The 15,455-nt window shown below is 39.0% G+C and overlaps 1 protein-coding gene across 11 annotated transcripts in view; it reads right to left on the reverse strand.

Moving 5' to 3' along the window:
- PPM1B (protein phosphatase, Mg2+/Mn2+ dependent 1B) overlaps positions 1-15,455 on the reverse strand; it is a 56,968-nt gene that overhangs the window by 24,529 nt on the left and 16,984 nt on the right. For 3 of the 11 annotated variants that reach the window (XM_084284834.1, XM_084284836.1, XM_084284832.1), the window contains exons 3-5: positions 14,939-15,289; positions 7,830-7,974; positions 19-86 (exon numbers count right to left, since the gene is read on the reverse strand). In XM_084284834.1, the coding sequence (XP_084140960.1) occupies positions 19-60 (42 nt within the window). In that variant the 5' untranslated portion in view covers positions 61-86; positions 7,830-7,974; positions 14,939-15,289. Of the gene's footprint in view, positions 1-18; positions 90-6,724; positions 6,892-7,274; positions 7,362-7,829; positions 7,975-11,337; positions 11,407-14,938; positions 15,290-15,455 lie in introns of those variants that run through there. The other 8 variants (XM_084284839.1, XM_084284838.1, XM_084284837.1 and 5 more) reach the window with 6 other exon arrangements.

Consider the following 15,455-nt stretch of genomic DNA (forward strand, 5'->3'; position numbering starts at 1 on the left):
TACAAGCCTTAGAGTTACCTCTTTTGAAGATCTTTTCAGAAATGTAGAATAAAACATCATCAATTGGATTCCGAGTTTAGACACATCTGCTAGAGGAAAAGATTTCTTTACTAATCAGCTAAAGGCAATGGAGGTTTTGCATGTACAGTGTAAACTCTAACACTGTGCAAATACCCACCTCTAGCTCGGCTCTGAGCTACTACCATGATTTTGATCATTCACGTTAGGGAACTCTATAATTGCAGACTAGTTGATTATCTCTATGTACCAATCTTCTGCTATCACGAAGTCTGGTATTAGAACACAAGTCTTGTACTTAGGAAATTGTTTTAAGCTGCTGTTAAAAAATAACAATTGCGTGACTAAAGAAATATACCCTAAGCTTTGTACGTGCTCCAAAACGAGCATTCCATGTACACGGTACGCATCTCCAGCTGCAGCATCTACAGTAAACTCAAGTCACAAGAACACACTACGAAGTTGCTGCGAATTTGTTTTTACTCTATATAATTTTTATACAGTTTTTATAGTTTCTAAATATAATTAGTTATTATATATAATGTTATTTTATATAATTTATATATATATATAAAAATTTTACATATTAACAGAATTTATATATAAATTCTCAAACTAGACTTTGTAAAGCAAAACCAGGAGTGCCATCCCCTTGAACTGATAATTAACTGGCACATCTTATACGAAACGCAAGAATGACTTCAGACCAGCAGTGAATGTTCTCAGAAGACTTCCCAGTCATGAAGCCCTTTCAAACACCCACTCTCCATCCCCAAGCTCCCTTAAGCCCCCCCACCTTCCCTGTCCATCCAATATTATGGTATTATCCAAGGAATTCCACAAACAAGAAGCCCCGTTATCTGTACTCTTTCTCTCTGCAGTCACTATCTACAGGTCTCTTACTATCTAGGATAGTAGAGAATGAAGTAAGGAATCATATGGCTGCATAAAGAAGATCAGAACTCATCTAGCTACAAAAGCCGATGACCTGACTATTGACTGTTTGATACATTTGCATTTATACTGTTTAATAAAAAAGTCAAAAGCACGGGTTCCACATCTTAGCTTCATCTGTTTCATAAGTAGCTTCTGAATTGAGTTCTTACAGCTCAGAATGAGTAAAAAACTGAAATATTGTCCTATTTGCAAATATATTTTTAATATTACATAAGACATTTAGAATATTACACATATTTAATAAAGGACGTAGAGACAGACTTACAATCAATATGTAAACAGTAAGTTTAGGTATCAGCTTATGGCTGGTCCTAAAGAAAAATACCAAATACATAGAAGAAATCTTTCTATCATTGCATATATTATGTATGCTACACAAAGCGGCAGCTGGCTTGAAAATCAGCTGAAAAAGTCAAACCATTTATTGAGCATGGAAGAAAGAACCAGCCAGTTCTTTAAAGCAACATACATTCTGCAGATCAAGAACGGAACCCTCGGTTTCCCTTCTTGCAATAGTTTTCTCACCTCCAGAAGGGAAAAAAAAAAATCACCTGCTAAGTACCAATAATGTACTAACTACTAACAGTAGCTTTTGTAAGGCCTTCAGAGGAATCTCAGCAACATGCTGCTAGAGCACTAGCTCTAGCACTCTACTGTACACTCTTCATCTCTACTTTAAAACTAATCGTTAAGTCATTTCCAATCAAATTCAATGCTGCAGGTCTCTAAAAAACCTGACGTTCCTTTCCCAGGGAAAAAAAAAAAAAAACTAACCCAAGACATACTTTTCTGAAGTCCAAATGTGTATTCTTCCCTAATGTTTCCTATCTGATGTAAATTTTACATGAGGTCCTTATCTAATACACAGGTAAGGCAAACAACAGTTCAGTCCTAGGAAACCAAAGGCATCTACACTTTTGAGGTATGGAAATAGAAAGCATAAAGCCGAAAACCACACCTTCTGACACTGAAAAATCTGTGGTCGGTCTCCATTTCCCCACAGCTACACACTGAATACTTATATTTGCATTATATCAGCCCTAAAATAAACAGTCCTAAATATCAGGTCTGTGAACAAGTGTGAGTTTCTCTGCTTAAAAGAAAAACAACCACACCCTCTGATTTTCTCCAAGATGTACCCATAAAATGGTAAAGAGTTCTTGCTCAGCTCCAGAATATCCATGATGAGTTTATTTTCCACTCTATCACAGAGGGGGAATAGGAAGCTACTTTAAAATAAAAGCATGCTTCTTCCCACATAGATTAAACTGGCAGAAATAACATTTGCTAGTTGCCATGAAGGCATACAAAAATGTAATTAAATAATACAGTCTATACCCATGCATTTGTAGATACCATAAAATAATTTCCAGATCACTTGAGAGTTCCAAAAAGAACTACTGCTTTGATAGCCAACAGTCCCAAAGACAATAATGTGTCTTTTCATATAAGGACAATGGGTCAGACGTCGACCTTTTGGGCTTAGGTCATTAGAGCATATTGTAGAACATCTCTTTCCTCAGAAGGGTTCATTCCACAGGCAGCCATTTTTAATAAGTCAGTGCTGTGGAAAAGAAATAGTGCCAGTTTCCTGTTACAATACACATGTGCTTCTTCTGTTTAAAAAAAAAAAAAAAAAAAAAAAAGTATGTTTCCACAAAAATAAATGCTGCGCTAGATACTAAAAGTGCAAGTGACAAATCACAATACCTATGACAATTTCAAAGCTTAGTGGAAGTGCAGGAAGAAGCAGTTTGTCTGGTTTAACTAAAAAGATTTAAACTGGCCTTGTTGAAAAAAGTTCCTCTCTAGTGTGAAAGAGACACACTCTGTATGTGAGATGTGCCTGTACAAATGCACACATGCACACTGTAGATTGTTTTGCTATCTGTGGAGGTTCAGAGTATCTCTCCATTTACACGAGAAATGCAGCATGACAGAATATTCAAGTAAATACAAGACTATACTAAGTAGGTAAATAAAAGTTCATTTAATGAGTGAAATCTTCAAAGATCTCTATTTTGATCCCAGAAAACTTGGGATCCCTTTTGACTTACTGACCTTAAAAAATACTGGCACTACATCAATTTACATTAGGCAAATAGATACTGAAATTCTGAGCAATAGCTCTACTTGAAGTTTGGCTGGAGCAGCTACATACCTTCAGGTACTACAGCACAGGCACGACCTGAACTGCAGTTATTGGAATTTCAGAGTGAGATCTTAATATTAAACGTTCATTTAAAAAATGAAATGTGAAGAAAGCCAGTAATTGATTGTTACTTATGCCCATGTACTATGGGGGTTTGTTTGGTTTGAGTTGTTTTATTTGTTTTTAAATAACCTGTGGGCAAGGAGCAGGTTGGGAGTCAACATCAGAACTGGTCCCAGTGATAGCGCTGACCAAAGATTCACTTTGTACTGATACGAAGAAATTGAGTATGAAGATAAACCTCTAATATAGATCTTACTACCAAAACCTTTTCCTGACACAAGTGCAATAAGCTTTTAAACCAGAAAGCTGAAAATGTTGCCAGCTAGCCCACAACTAGCTGGCAGGATACATGCCCAGGAGCAACAGCCGGAACTCCAAAATGAATTTCTGCACCTTTGTTATGGGGGAGAGGAGGCTGGAACAAAAACACACAAGAAAACCCACACTGCGCTACTTTTAAACCAGCAAGATAAAAAGGAGGCAAGATTTCATAATATGCTTCAGCTACTTTAAAAGCTGGTCTGGAGGTACTAAACGATCACGGGCGGTCTTTAACGCCGTGGATTTACATCCGTTCTCAATGTCTGCAGCAATTCCTGAAAACAGAATTTGCTATGCCTCAGCTAGTCACCACTACCTTGTGCCAGCAATTTCTTCTCTTTCAAAAGTGCTGGCTGAGATGTTTTTGCTGCTGCTCTTCAAATTGTCTCACTGAAGAGGTGCAAAATTGGCTTTAATATTTCAGAACTTTGTGACTTTGGCTGTACTGGATTTAGAAGCCAGCAGATCCAAGACAGCAGTAACCTCCTACAGGGAAGACTGTGGGAGTGAGTAAAAAAGGAGCACCAGGAGCTAGTTTAAGGACCCAGTACCTTTTTAGCTAGATTGTTAACACTACAAACATACGTATGCTTGTGGTCCAAGTGGCAGATAAATTTTAAATGGCTTGGTACATCAAAAATTTGAGATTCTGAAGTTCCTGTGAGGCAGACAATGCAGTTATGTAATCAGAAATACGCACGGAAGCACTGTGCATTAAGCTTTGGGGTACATTTAGTGCTAGGTGCAGGGTGCATGTACTTAAGCTACTAACAAAGTATCGCAATAGAATTCAGGGCTGAAGGTGACTGAATTCCCTCAACGCCAAATCAAGCACAAGGAGACCAAGAAACTGTTTTCCGAGATTTTAAATAAAATGAACTTCAAGCGTGAAGCTAAAAAAACACACACAAACCTTAATTTGCCCCTTGATTTCAGTTTGTCATCAAGTCACAGGGTAAGAAAAGGTGACTAGCTCTAGAAAATCACTTTCATAGCACTTTTTAACTCAAAACTTATTTAGATTATGCTCTCCCATTCAATTCTATAACTATTGAGAAACTAAGTTTAAAGACTGGTATAAAACAAAGCTACACAAAGATCTGCACAAGCAGCATAAGGAACTACCAAATATGCACTCATAGCATAGCAAGTGAAATACACCACACACAAAGTGACAAATATGTCCAAGTTCACCTTTCCAGAAGTTCAATTAACATTCAGCTTTCTTGTACCTTATTAAAACATGAATGAAGCCACATAACTGCAGATCTTCAAGACTGGTTTATGTGACAACTGCCTGTCTCTCATGGGTAAGTTCCACGCTTTTATGCTGTGGCTTATTTTTCTGGAATGCAGTTTGGTAGATGCAAAGGGACAGATCGTATCTCAGACACTCAAGATGAGTGGGTGTCTTGAAACAGGAAACTTGAAAGTCGACTCTGAACCTACCTGTGCAATCACAGCAAATAGTACAAAATCCATCATCAATGCTGAGGCTGACATATTTTACAGTCACCAAGCCTTTATCAGTACATGCAGCATCACCCTTACATAAACTGCAGAGGTCAAATTCACAAAGTTGTGTGGTCAGATGCAAACAAAAAGTATGCAGTGTTCCCGCTAGTTAGCTACACATAGTTCTGTGATTGCTTGTGTGGCTTCTGACATATAGCAGCCCTCAGTCCGTATTGGCATCTCAACTAGGGACTTGCCAAAGAAAAGGAATGCAGATGAGATGTCATTCTCAGTAAAGAAATACTCTAGAGCAGTAAATTTCTTCATTTAATGTCACTCATCTTAGTTTTCTAGGTAACAAGTTCAGATTTTCTTTATCAAGATTTCCTTCAAACATAATGAAGTCTGGGAAACATAATCCCCATCTCAGAAACACCAGTTTTATTTGAGTTAGAGATTAACCATATGAAAAGTGACATGTAAGCCACAAATACCCAGACTGGTTCACTTAGTACAACAACATCAGGTCCAGACAGTGCAAAACAAACATACTGTTGTTTCTACACCTCCAGGGGAACAGTGAAGGCTCAAGCATCTACAAGCCAAGCTATCTCTGTGCAAACCAAGACGGCACAAGGAAGCGAATACTGAAGTTAGAGTTTGGTGCACAGGCACCTAAGTGAAATGTGTCTGCTTGGTTCAGATATTACCAAGTCAAGCTCATCAGCTCTGAAGTCACATTTCATCCTTAACTCGACCTCTACAACAAGGCATGGCTTTATTATACCACCCAGTGGACTGCACTGTACTTGTTTTTTTTTCCAACTGACCATACTACGACAAATTCATTATGAATATTTATATACCACAATATGAACTGAAATTCCTTTTGCTCGCCTCTCTCAGCTCCTACTTCCTGTGGCCAATAAGCACATTCTCCCTTCTGAACTGCACTAATAAAAACAGAGATACATGCACAGCATTTGGATATTACAAAGCACTGATTTAGTATAAGAATGATCCTTCCTTAAATAAAGTTTGTAGTTACTTCTACATAGAATCTTCTTTCTTCCCCTAAATTCAATAGAAAACCAGCTATTTTATGTGTTAAAATTACTTTGTACCTTCTCAAGCTACCACCAGCCAGGTTTTATTAAGGAAATAGCATGTAAAATTTTGAAGCAAGAGCCACTATTCAGCCAATAGTATGGGTATCAAAACTGAAGTATTTATTTTACTCATTAGCACAAAGCAGTACATCATTAAAAATGAGTTCTTCCTTATACTAAATTTATGCATTTAAAACAACTTCTCTCATCTTTTTCAACATTCGTTTAATTAGGCAGACACATTTTTGTGAGAATAAGGCAGAAATGAATGCCTAATTCGTACGATCAATTAATTGTTCCCAACTAGCTCTGGAAGACCAGGATAATTGTTCTGCAGCAGGTCTGCAGAACCACAGTAAAACACTAAACCCTTTATTTACTTAATTGAGGGATGACTTGTTGATTCACACACACAAATCGGACGAAAACACAAGGGTTGGGCCAGATGAATGCTAGAAGTCCATTCCAGCAAAAAATTAGTCAATGACACTATAAGAAGCTGTGCTTTTTTTCAACCTGTTACATCACTGCAATTTAAATATAAACATTAAATTATGCAATTAAAACAAACAAACAAACAAACAAACAACAAAACAACCACATCTGAAAACTAAGCCAACCAAAACCCCCGAAAACAAAACATTTGAACCTTTCATTACAGCAGCGACAATCCATGCCACCTTCCTGGCACAAACTCGTCATTGACCTATGCATCATCCAACCTCAGAATAAGACATACGAGACTGCTCGATATCAACATCCCAGACTCTGGTCCTGACACTCTTGAGAAGTACAGCCTAAGGCAAACAACTCATCCTGTCAAAGATACCAAAGGGTGAAATCAAGACTAAAAGGCTTTAACTTCAGCATAATTCTGCAGATTCAGCATGTGCAATAAAGCAATTTGATGGATAGTCTTCGAAACACACAATCCCTGTTTAAAAACAGAAGTTCATCATTCAGAAAAAACAAAACATGCAGGTTCTGTGACAGATTTGTGTTGTTTTCTGTGCTTTATTAATACTGCTTTGTAGCATTTATCATGTTCTAAAAAGGGAGTAAAAGAACAGATTTTTAGTTCCCCACACACAGGTTGAGCAGATAGTGACTGAAAGTGGGACAAGAGTTATCAACACCACCTCGCAGCCTGTCAGATAAAGTTAGGACAGAAAACCAGCAGCCAAAACATTTTCACTGACCTGGAAGAAGACATCAACCTTTCCCCTTGAAAAGGTCATTCAAGAGTTGAAGTGGACTTGTAACAACAATTTAGAGATTTTCTGTAACTGATTAAAAAGGGTAACTTAAGCAGTACTGCTGCTATTAGCTCGTTTAAGGAAGTACAAACCTCGAGGGGAAGAAAAGCCACATGCAGACAGTAAGCTGATTTCAGCTCACGGTGGCAAAACACTTCACGACTGACTGACACTATACCATCTTTTGTGTGAGAAAACAGCCTCCTCAAGATCTGGGTCAGCATGCATTTGGGTGTTGAGAAATTACATTTCTTCCATTTATTAACAGTGCTTTGTACTGTAGCAAAGAGAAGCTATACTCCGTTATATTTTCTCCCTCCCTACTTTAAACAGGATTAAGCAAAATTCAAATGTAATTAAGGAAGAAAAAACATCCTTTTACCCAATCTGTTCTCAAATTTATGGTTAAAGACTTAGTCAATTACAAATTGCAAATTAGAACACAGCGAAGCGATTATACCTTCCCATAAATTTCCAAGAGGCAGAATTAGTTCTTACCTGTAATCACAACCTTGTCAAGGTTCTAGTTCAGTGCTGAGAGAATTAGTTTACATTCCTGCTGCCAAGAAGCACATAACAGAATGACTTGCAAAACCTTGAGATAACAGTACAGGACACAATATCTGCTTTATTTTGGTATTTCCTAGAAAGAAACAAAGAAAGCAGTTAGCTACTCCAGATGGCATACAACAGATTTGTACATGAATTTAAGAAAAAGCTGTATTCACTAAAAACAGAAGTGCACGAACTAAAGCTATGTCTGGATATCTAAAAACTTTCAATGTACTCTCTAAACAGAATATTTAAGATAAATGCTAAGAAAAAAAAAATATTTTTTTTTCTAATTTCCTTCACCAGCACAATCTAGTACTTAAAAAGCCATCTAGCCTATTACCTGACATTCATGTCCCTAAACTGAGTTACAGAAGGAACAGCTTTTGCATGCCTGCTAACAGAAGTGCTGTGCACCTGCTTAAGTGACAGAGTACTCACAGTGTTTGACAAAATTGAAATCCACCAAGTGCAGTAAGTCTAATTTGTAAACTCTCTACTTTGCCTGCTTAGATGTAAAAACGCACGGGGGTTTTGCAACTGAAGTTTAGTGCCTTTCTTTTTTTAAGTATTAGAACTCCTCTGAAATAACAATCCTCATACATCTTTAAATGTAGTTTCAATAAAATTGATCAGAAATTCAGCTTCAAATGCAGAAGTATCAGGTAACTAACAATTCAAACGTACATATCTCCACAAGCATCTACACATCTAAATCCCATTATTTTCAGCAGGATGCAAATGCCCAAATTCCTTCATGGATCAGAGACTACACATTTAACCTTACAAACCACTGCATCTTACAAAAGTTACCATGACAGTACACTGGTAGAAGGAACTACCCCAGGAAGAATTCTGGATAGCAGCCAGCTTTGTCTGGGGCAGGAGGGAAATACAAGCTGTACTGTAGCGCTGTGATTCTCGACTGATTACAGCACACTGAAAGCCTAGCCAGCGCTGCTGGGCTGAAGGAGGCACAAAGGGGACACGCTGCAGGCTTGGACTTTAAGGCCAGGGACTGAAGAAGCGAGCTGTGACAACATTTCATGACGGTCTGCCTCTTCCAAATGGTAACTAGTCTTTTTCGAGCATCACAAAGCACCAGTTTTGATTCTCATACAGAAGGGATACTCTGCTACTGCTTGAGGAAGAGCCGTAAGGGCTCAGTTTTATGTGCATGATGTCACGCTGCTGCAAGCCCTTGTGTTCTCCCCATCATTCTCTCTTAGGCACCACAGCAGGATGGATGGTTCAATGAATCAAGCTAAGCCAGAAAAAGTCGATTCCTTTCTGTAGGTTTAGATCTATGAACCAGCTTGAAAATGCCTTTCAGGCAAGTGCCAGAAATGCAGAACCAGCAGCTGCTGCCAATTCAGATTTGCTCCGAGTATTCCAAAACTACATGTTAAGCAGCATCCGCTAAATTATTAATGGACTCTGAAGAACTATTCTGAAATAACTAGACACCAAATGTCTTAAATCATTGTACCGGACCACACAGCAAAAGCTTTCCTCCAAAAAAGTTACGAAGTCCATCGGTAAAAAAAAAAAATATTAAATTTTCTTCTACACCCGAGAACTTCAGGAAAAAAATAAGCCACAAAAAGCATGGATTCACAGAGCTGCAGGTAACAGCACAACTCCCTCTTTTGAAGTACATCAGCACTTCTTAAGTGACCGGGGCACGAACGCAGAACACGACCCCAAGACAACTCCCTTCAGCCAGCCTCCCCCAGCTCCAGAAGACGGCCCTAACCACGAGGCTACAGGGCAGGTTCATGAAGTGCTCCACCCTCACTTCTTCTGATGCTACTCCAGCAGCCTCCGGAAGCTGCTGACTCACAAACACTGACCCAAAGACAAGCATTATGCTTCCCAGAAGCAAAAGACTTGATCAATCCCAAATTCTTCTGCTCTACAGAGGATGTGCAAATGTTCATCTGACAAGGGTGACTTCTAGCCCGGAGACTGGACACTTACATTAGGGTGGATTCAGAGAGAGACACTTGGAGCTAAGAGCATCTTACCCCAATATGCCCCCATTCATACAAATTCTGTCCACCCAAATTCTCAGAAGTGTGGAATAGGGGTATTCAGTGTTTCAGAAAAGACAAAAATACCTCAACAGATACCCCATCGCTGAACACTGCCCAGCAAGGGGACGTGATTCCTGTTACTTCTGCGCAGCAGTGCCTCTTACCTCTCTAAGTAAGCCACAGGTTTTTATTCTGTTTGGAGATAGTTCAGTTCCTGATGCAGCCTGGGGACAACAAGCTAATCAAGACCCCAAAAACTTGGGTGCAGAAAATGCTGATATAAGCAAATGAAATGGTTTTACATAGGTAGACAACCATAAGCTACGTCACGAAAATAAAGCTGAATGCCTCCCATTAAAGGCATTAAGAGAATTATAACATATAAAATGCTTAATATGTGCTCCTTGAACATTTGGCATGTCTAAATAGTTATTTGAGTAGGACCAAGTTTGTTACTAAGCTTCTGTTTTCATTTTTTTTGCTATTAAGATACTAGTACCATGGTCTAAAGTTTTGGGTAGACCTGTGTGATGTGAGGAATTGGACTTGATGATCCTTATGGGTCCCTTTCAACTCAGGATATTCTGTGATTCTATGATTCTACCCTGCAGTAGCATAGTTTTTAATTGAGCATGACTAAAACATCCCTTCGCTAAAAGAATTTGAGTTTCACCATGCTTAACAGCATTTTCTTCAGATGCAGAAGACTACACAGCCGGAGCCATTGCAAGTAAATCACTGCTAAAGAACTAAAACCAACAGTCAGCAATAACCACGTTAAAAAAAAAAAACACTAAGCAGGCAAGAATCTTGACAAGTGTGAAGAACCCCACCACTGCACTTTACAGAAGGGCAAGCAGCACATGCTAGCCTTTCTGATCATTAAATACATCTTCAAACCACCTTGATGGTAAAGCACTAATGAACTTCAAGCTGAATCCAAATGTTAAAGCAAGCAAAAAACATCCCACCGTCCAGTCCTTCGCAAGGCTTCAGATTCTGGTCAGCCAAGCACCAGAAATACATTTCTTATGCAGTTCCACAAACAGCTGCAGCTGGCTTTGTAAAGGACAACCAAATCATTGCTGCTTTAAAACCAACCAACCCCACTCCCTAAGCATCATGAAAAACGAAGTGAAATGTAATGTATCGTGTTTGACTTTATAACACCAAAATACTACCACTGCTGACATCATCCCTCTGAACTGCGGGTGATGCAGAAGTTAATAAAAGATTTTACAGAAGTAGAAGACACCAGAGGGAGAAGGAAAAGCGCAATCCCGTGAGCTTACTGCAGGTCAGGCAGTATCCTGCAACTTCCCAACTGCGTGTTGTCAACATGTGGTAAAGCTAAGATAATATCCCCCTCCTCACATAGACATTAGTGACCTGATTTTACAGTAAAAAAGAGCACGTACCAAAGGAGTGCAGTAGCTGTGCAAGTTCACGCAGTAGTTCTTCGTTAACCTACATATGGCAAAGCCCAAACATAAACGAGCAATTAATGTCTGTGTAACTACTTGAGGCAACGTACAACTTCCACTCTAAAGAGCAAGTTGTTCATCTTTTACAGGACAAGATGAATGAATTTTCTCTGCAGTTGCTGAGTGATTCCTGGTTCTATACAACAATATCATGAATCAACCAAAACTGAGCTTTTTTTTTTTTTTAATGTTTTTCCACCCAAATGCTGAAGTTCCATCAAAATGTTAATTAGTGCAACATCTAAAGAAAAGGGAAAGAAGAAGAGTTTGAAATTAAGACCTGTAAGAAGCAAGTTAAGTGCTTTAGCCTTTTTCAAGCAGCTGAACTAGCATCCAGGTTTTGCTAAAAGTACAGTGGTATCTAAAATGCAGCGAAAAGGTGTAAAATTGAGGGTTTCTTACGATGCTAAGTATCTTGCAGTAAATTTACTTGGGTTTCTGGTGAATATTTAGATCAGCAGTTTGAAGCTGACAGTGCAACGTTTAAATTGCAAGTTAATCAGTTGAACTATTCAAGCCTGAATTTCCAAGGGGAACAGGTGATTAGCATTGTATTTAGCAGCAGTACAAACCTCAGTAATACTAGGGGCTTGGCAGTCCGGTTCAGTTCATACTTTTAAGTATTACTTCACAAATGGTGGGCTTCAGTCACAGCACCACAAACTTGACTTTTGATACATCTAGAAAACAGTTACAAAAGACTCTCTCAACTTTTTTTTCTGCAGACCTATCTTGCATACAGATTTGCCAGGCACATTTTGAATTCCTGAATTCAAGTCTGCAGCTCTCTCGGGTAAGTTTTTGAACACAAAATTCACATGATGGCTATGTAGATGCCTTGGTAGCAGGGGCAGTTTGAGCAATATTTGCTATCAGCAGCTCGTTCCACATTAATCCCTGTTACTCAGCCACGTAGATAGTTCTGCTGGTGTAAGTGAATGCCTGAAGCAGAGACTGTTCATCTAGTTGATGAGTAACTCAAACTCTGTTGAATTATACAAGCAGAAGATGAAGAAACACTGCAAGCCAGCCTTTCTAGAATTGTGAATACACGTATACAATCCACGCTCACCTACTGGGAGCTCACTAGCAAGCACTTACTTCTGTTCTGCTGTAATCCAAGAGTTCACTTGGTTTCAGCTATGATTAGAAGAAATCAAGCACAAAGATCAAATCATCTCAAACAGTTAAGCTGAAGATCTTTTCCAACGTCCAGTTTCAGGTATGCTTAAGACAAAGGCAACCAAACACGCTCCAGTAAAAATATCCAAGTATAAATCTTCATATTTGATTTTTTTTTTTATCAGAAGTAAGAAGGGAGATGATTTTCAAGAGTTAAAAATGTATTACACTTATATGCTAGTGTTCTTAAAACACATCGAGACTACAAAGAAGAACTGTAAGTTGATTGTACATTGGAACATGTACTTTGAACTAATAGCTGTTATCATACACTACGTCCACAACGCCAGATAAATTCTCAACACGCATTATGCCATCCATGGCAGTTCAGGAGTAGCAGGTAGAAGTGTTCATATTCAGCTGGGACCCGAGTTTGGTTGTTTTTAATTGCTAAGGCCAGACTCTGCCAGCACGCATCTTCCTGACAGGGATTTGAACTCAGCTCAGGCACACCAGTGACTTGCAGAGGCAACACCAGAATCCCGTTCACTGTTCGTGAAGTGCCCATCTTTTGAACAAATTCTTATGGCATATCCCCATGAGGTAACCTTATTATCATCTTGCTCGTTAATTTGATAAGCGGCAGTAGCTAATGAGTCAGTTTGAAGTTACCCATCCATTTGTTGCCTCTGTGAGCATCTGGCCTTCAAATCAACGTCTGAAAAATACAGTCACTGCAGGTGGATTACTGAGGCTTTGTCAATATCCCTCTGCTTCAAGCGAGCAGAAGTCACAACCTAAGCACTGTCAAACATTCTGAGAAAGAATTCACCACGCTTGTGCTTCATGATATTATCAAATGACATCTATTCACAAGTCCTCTGGGCTGAAATGGCATGTCCCTTAGCCACAGCACATCCTGCAACAGCACCTCACTTAACACTTAAGCCAGCTGTCTCGCCCTCTCTAGCTACTCCAGCAGTACGGAAAGAACATGCTGAGCTCGTCAGACCCTTCCGCAGCAGAAAAGCAAGGTGTTAGTAAACCGCAGCATCATTCACATTCAGAAGTAAACTTGGGAATAAAAACTTGCTCTGTCGATTATGAAATAGGAACGGCTTAGCCCTTTCTTGCTAAGCCATTCAAAAAAAAAATAAATCTTAAGACCATAAAGAACCCTTACAGAAGCAGTTCTCAGGAAACATGCGAGAGAGCAACAGATCGGTCAGTTCTGTAGCAAATGTGTGCATTCAGATGAAGAACTCCCACTGCTACAGACTGCAAAATATCGTAGGATGAAGACATATAGAAAATGTGACATAATTGTCTTGTTTTATTGCTAGGATACAGAAGTTGACTGTGCTCCAACGTGCCCTAGCTGTGGATAGGGGCAGGAAGTCTGACAGTTTTCAGAGTGACACCACTGCAAGTCTCTCAGAGGAAATGCTCACAGAGTGGAAGAACAGCTTCTCGGCAGATGCCTATCAGAAAGAATTAAGTCCTCTGCCACTTGGTAATGTGACTAAAAACACCACAAATAGATCCATTTATAGGTTTATGCACAGAAGCACTTCAACGTTAAAAAAGGTCATTCAGCACCGTAACAGAATCACCAGACCTTTCAAACCAGTAACAGAGCACAAATATTAACACTTACTATGTTACAGCTCTTTCAATGCTTACTGCAAAGCAAACTTGGAAAGAGAGAATTCAAACATCTGCTATGTCAACTAACAGCCCGCACGCACACACACAAACTTGCAAAAGAACTAAAATCAAATACTTTAGTAATACAGGAACTGAAGCCTCCAAATAGGAATCACTCAGATGCATCGTTATTTTTATACCTCAATTAGTTTTAGAACCTCGTTTTTTCCTTCATCTAAGAAACTTTTCATACCTATTAGCAAAGTTATTTCAGTAACAGTACTGTAATAGTGTGAAGAGACTGTGCTTAAAAAGACACCTTAAAATTTTTAAGTGTGTTCATCGGCCTTGAACTCTCCTTGCCAACACAGGCTGATCACCTTCCTGACTCAGCCCAGTTCAACTGATCATTTCAAGTGAGGAACGTCATGTGCTTTTAGGAAGTCAGTTATAACCCAATGCTTAGGAGAAGCAGCTGGTTCTACATGGTATGTAATGATAGATAGACTCCCATGCTGTAGCAGGGTCGATTAGAGTTGTAATCCCACGGTACGCACTATTCAATCCAGTGTGTTACAGAAAATCACGCTTCAGACCACAGACGGCTTTTCAGATTAGATACAAGAACACGGTACTGTCCCCTGCATTTTGATAACATGCTCTACTTCTTCTATATGTTAAAGAAGCTTTCTAAGAAAAAAATCTGAAGTCTAATCAAAAAAATCACTGTCTCTAGGAACTGCAGAGTGAAGCAAATTTCCATTACCTTTGTTTCTGGCAGCAGTCTCCAATATCGTTGCCTGGACACATGGAATCTTTTTCAGGTATCTGCATTGAGGCTATCTGAACTGCTTCACTTGTCATCTAAACAGAGGAGTACTTGGCAAGCAGCAGTCATTTCGCAACTTGCAAGCTTAAATACTCGAATAGTTTTGTCCAATTAGTAGTGCAACTTCAGTTTGACAACAGATCAGTTCGACTCACTTTTAATCAATACCATTTAAACTCTTTTGGTTTACAATGTATTTTAATGAAGAAGTTTCAAATGTATCTATCGAGGCAATGACTGTTTTAATTTTGCCACTACACAAGTGTTATAATACATGTTGAAATATACCTGCAAAAATTCAAAGGGCAATTTTAGCGATAAGAATGTTAAAACTAACATGCAAAAAGACCATGCCAGTTCAGAAGAAATCAATAGTAGAGATGGGGCTCAAGGGCTTACAGGCAGTCGATGCAGTTATGAGAGGTCTACACAGACTTGACAGCAAAAAGGATTC

The sequence above is a fragment of the Netta rufina genome (assembly GCF_964035555.1).
Source record: "Netta rufina genome assembly, chromosome: 3".
NCBI classification, from domain to species: domain Eukaryota; kingdom Metazoa; phylum Chordata; class Aves; order Anseriformes; family Anatidae; genus Netta; species Netta rufina.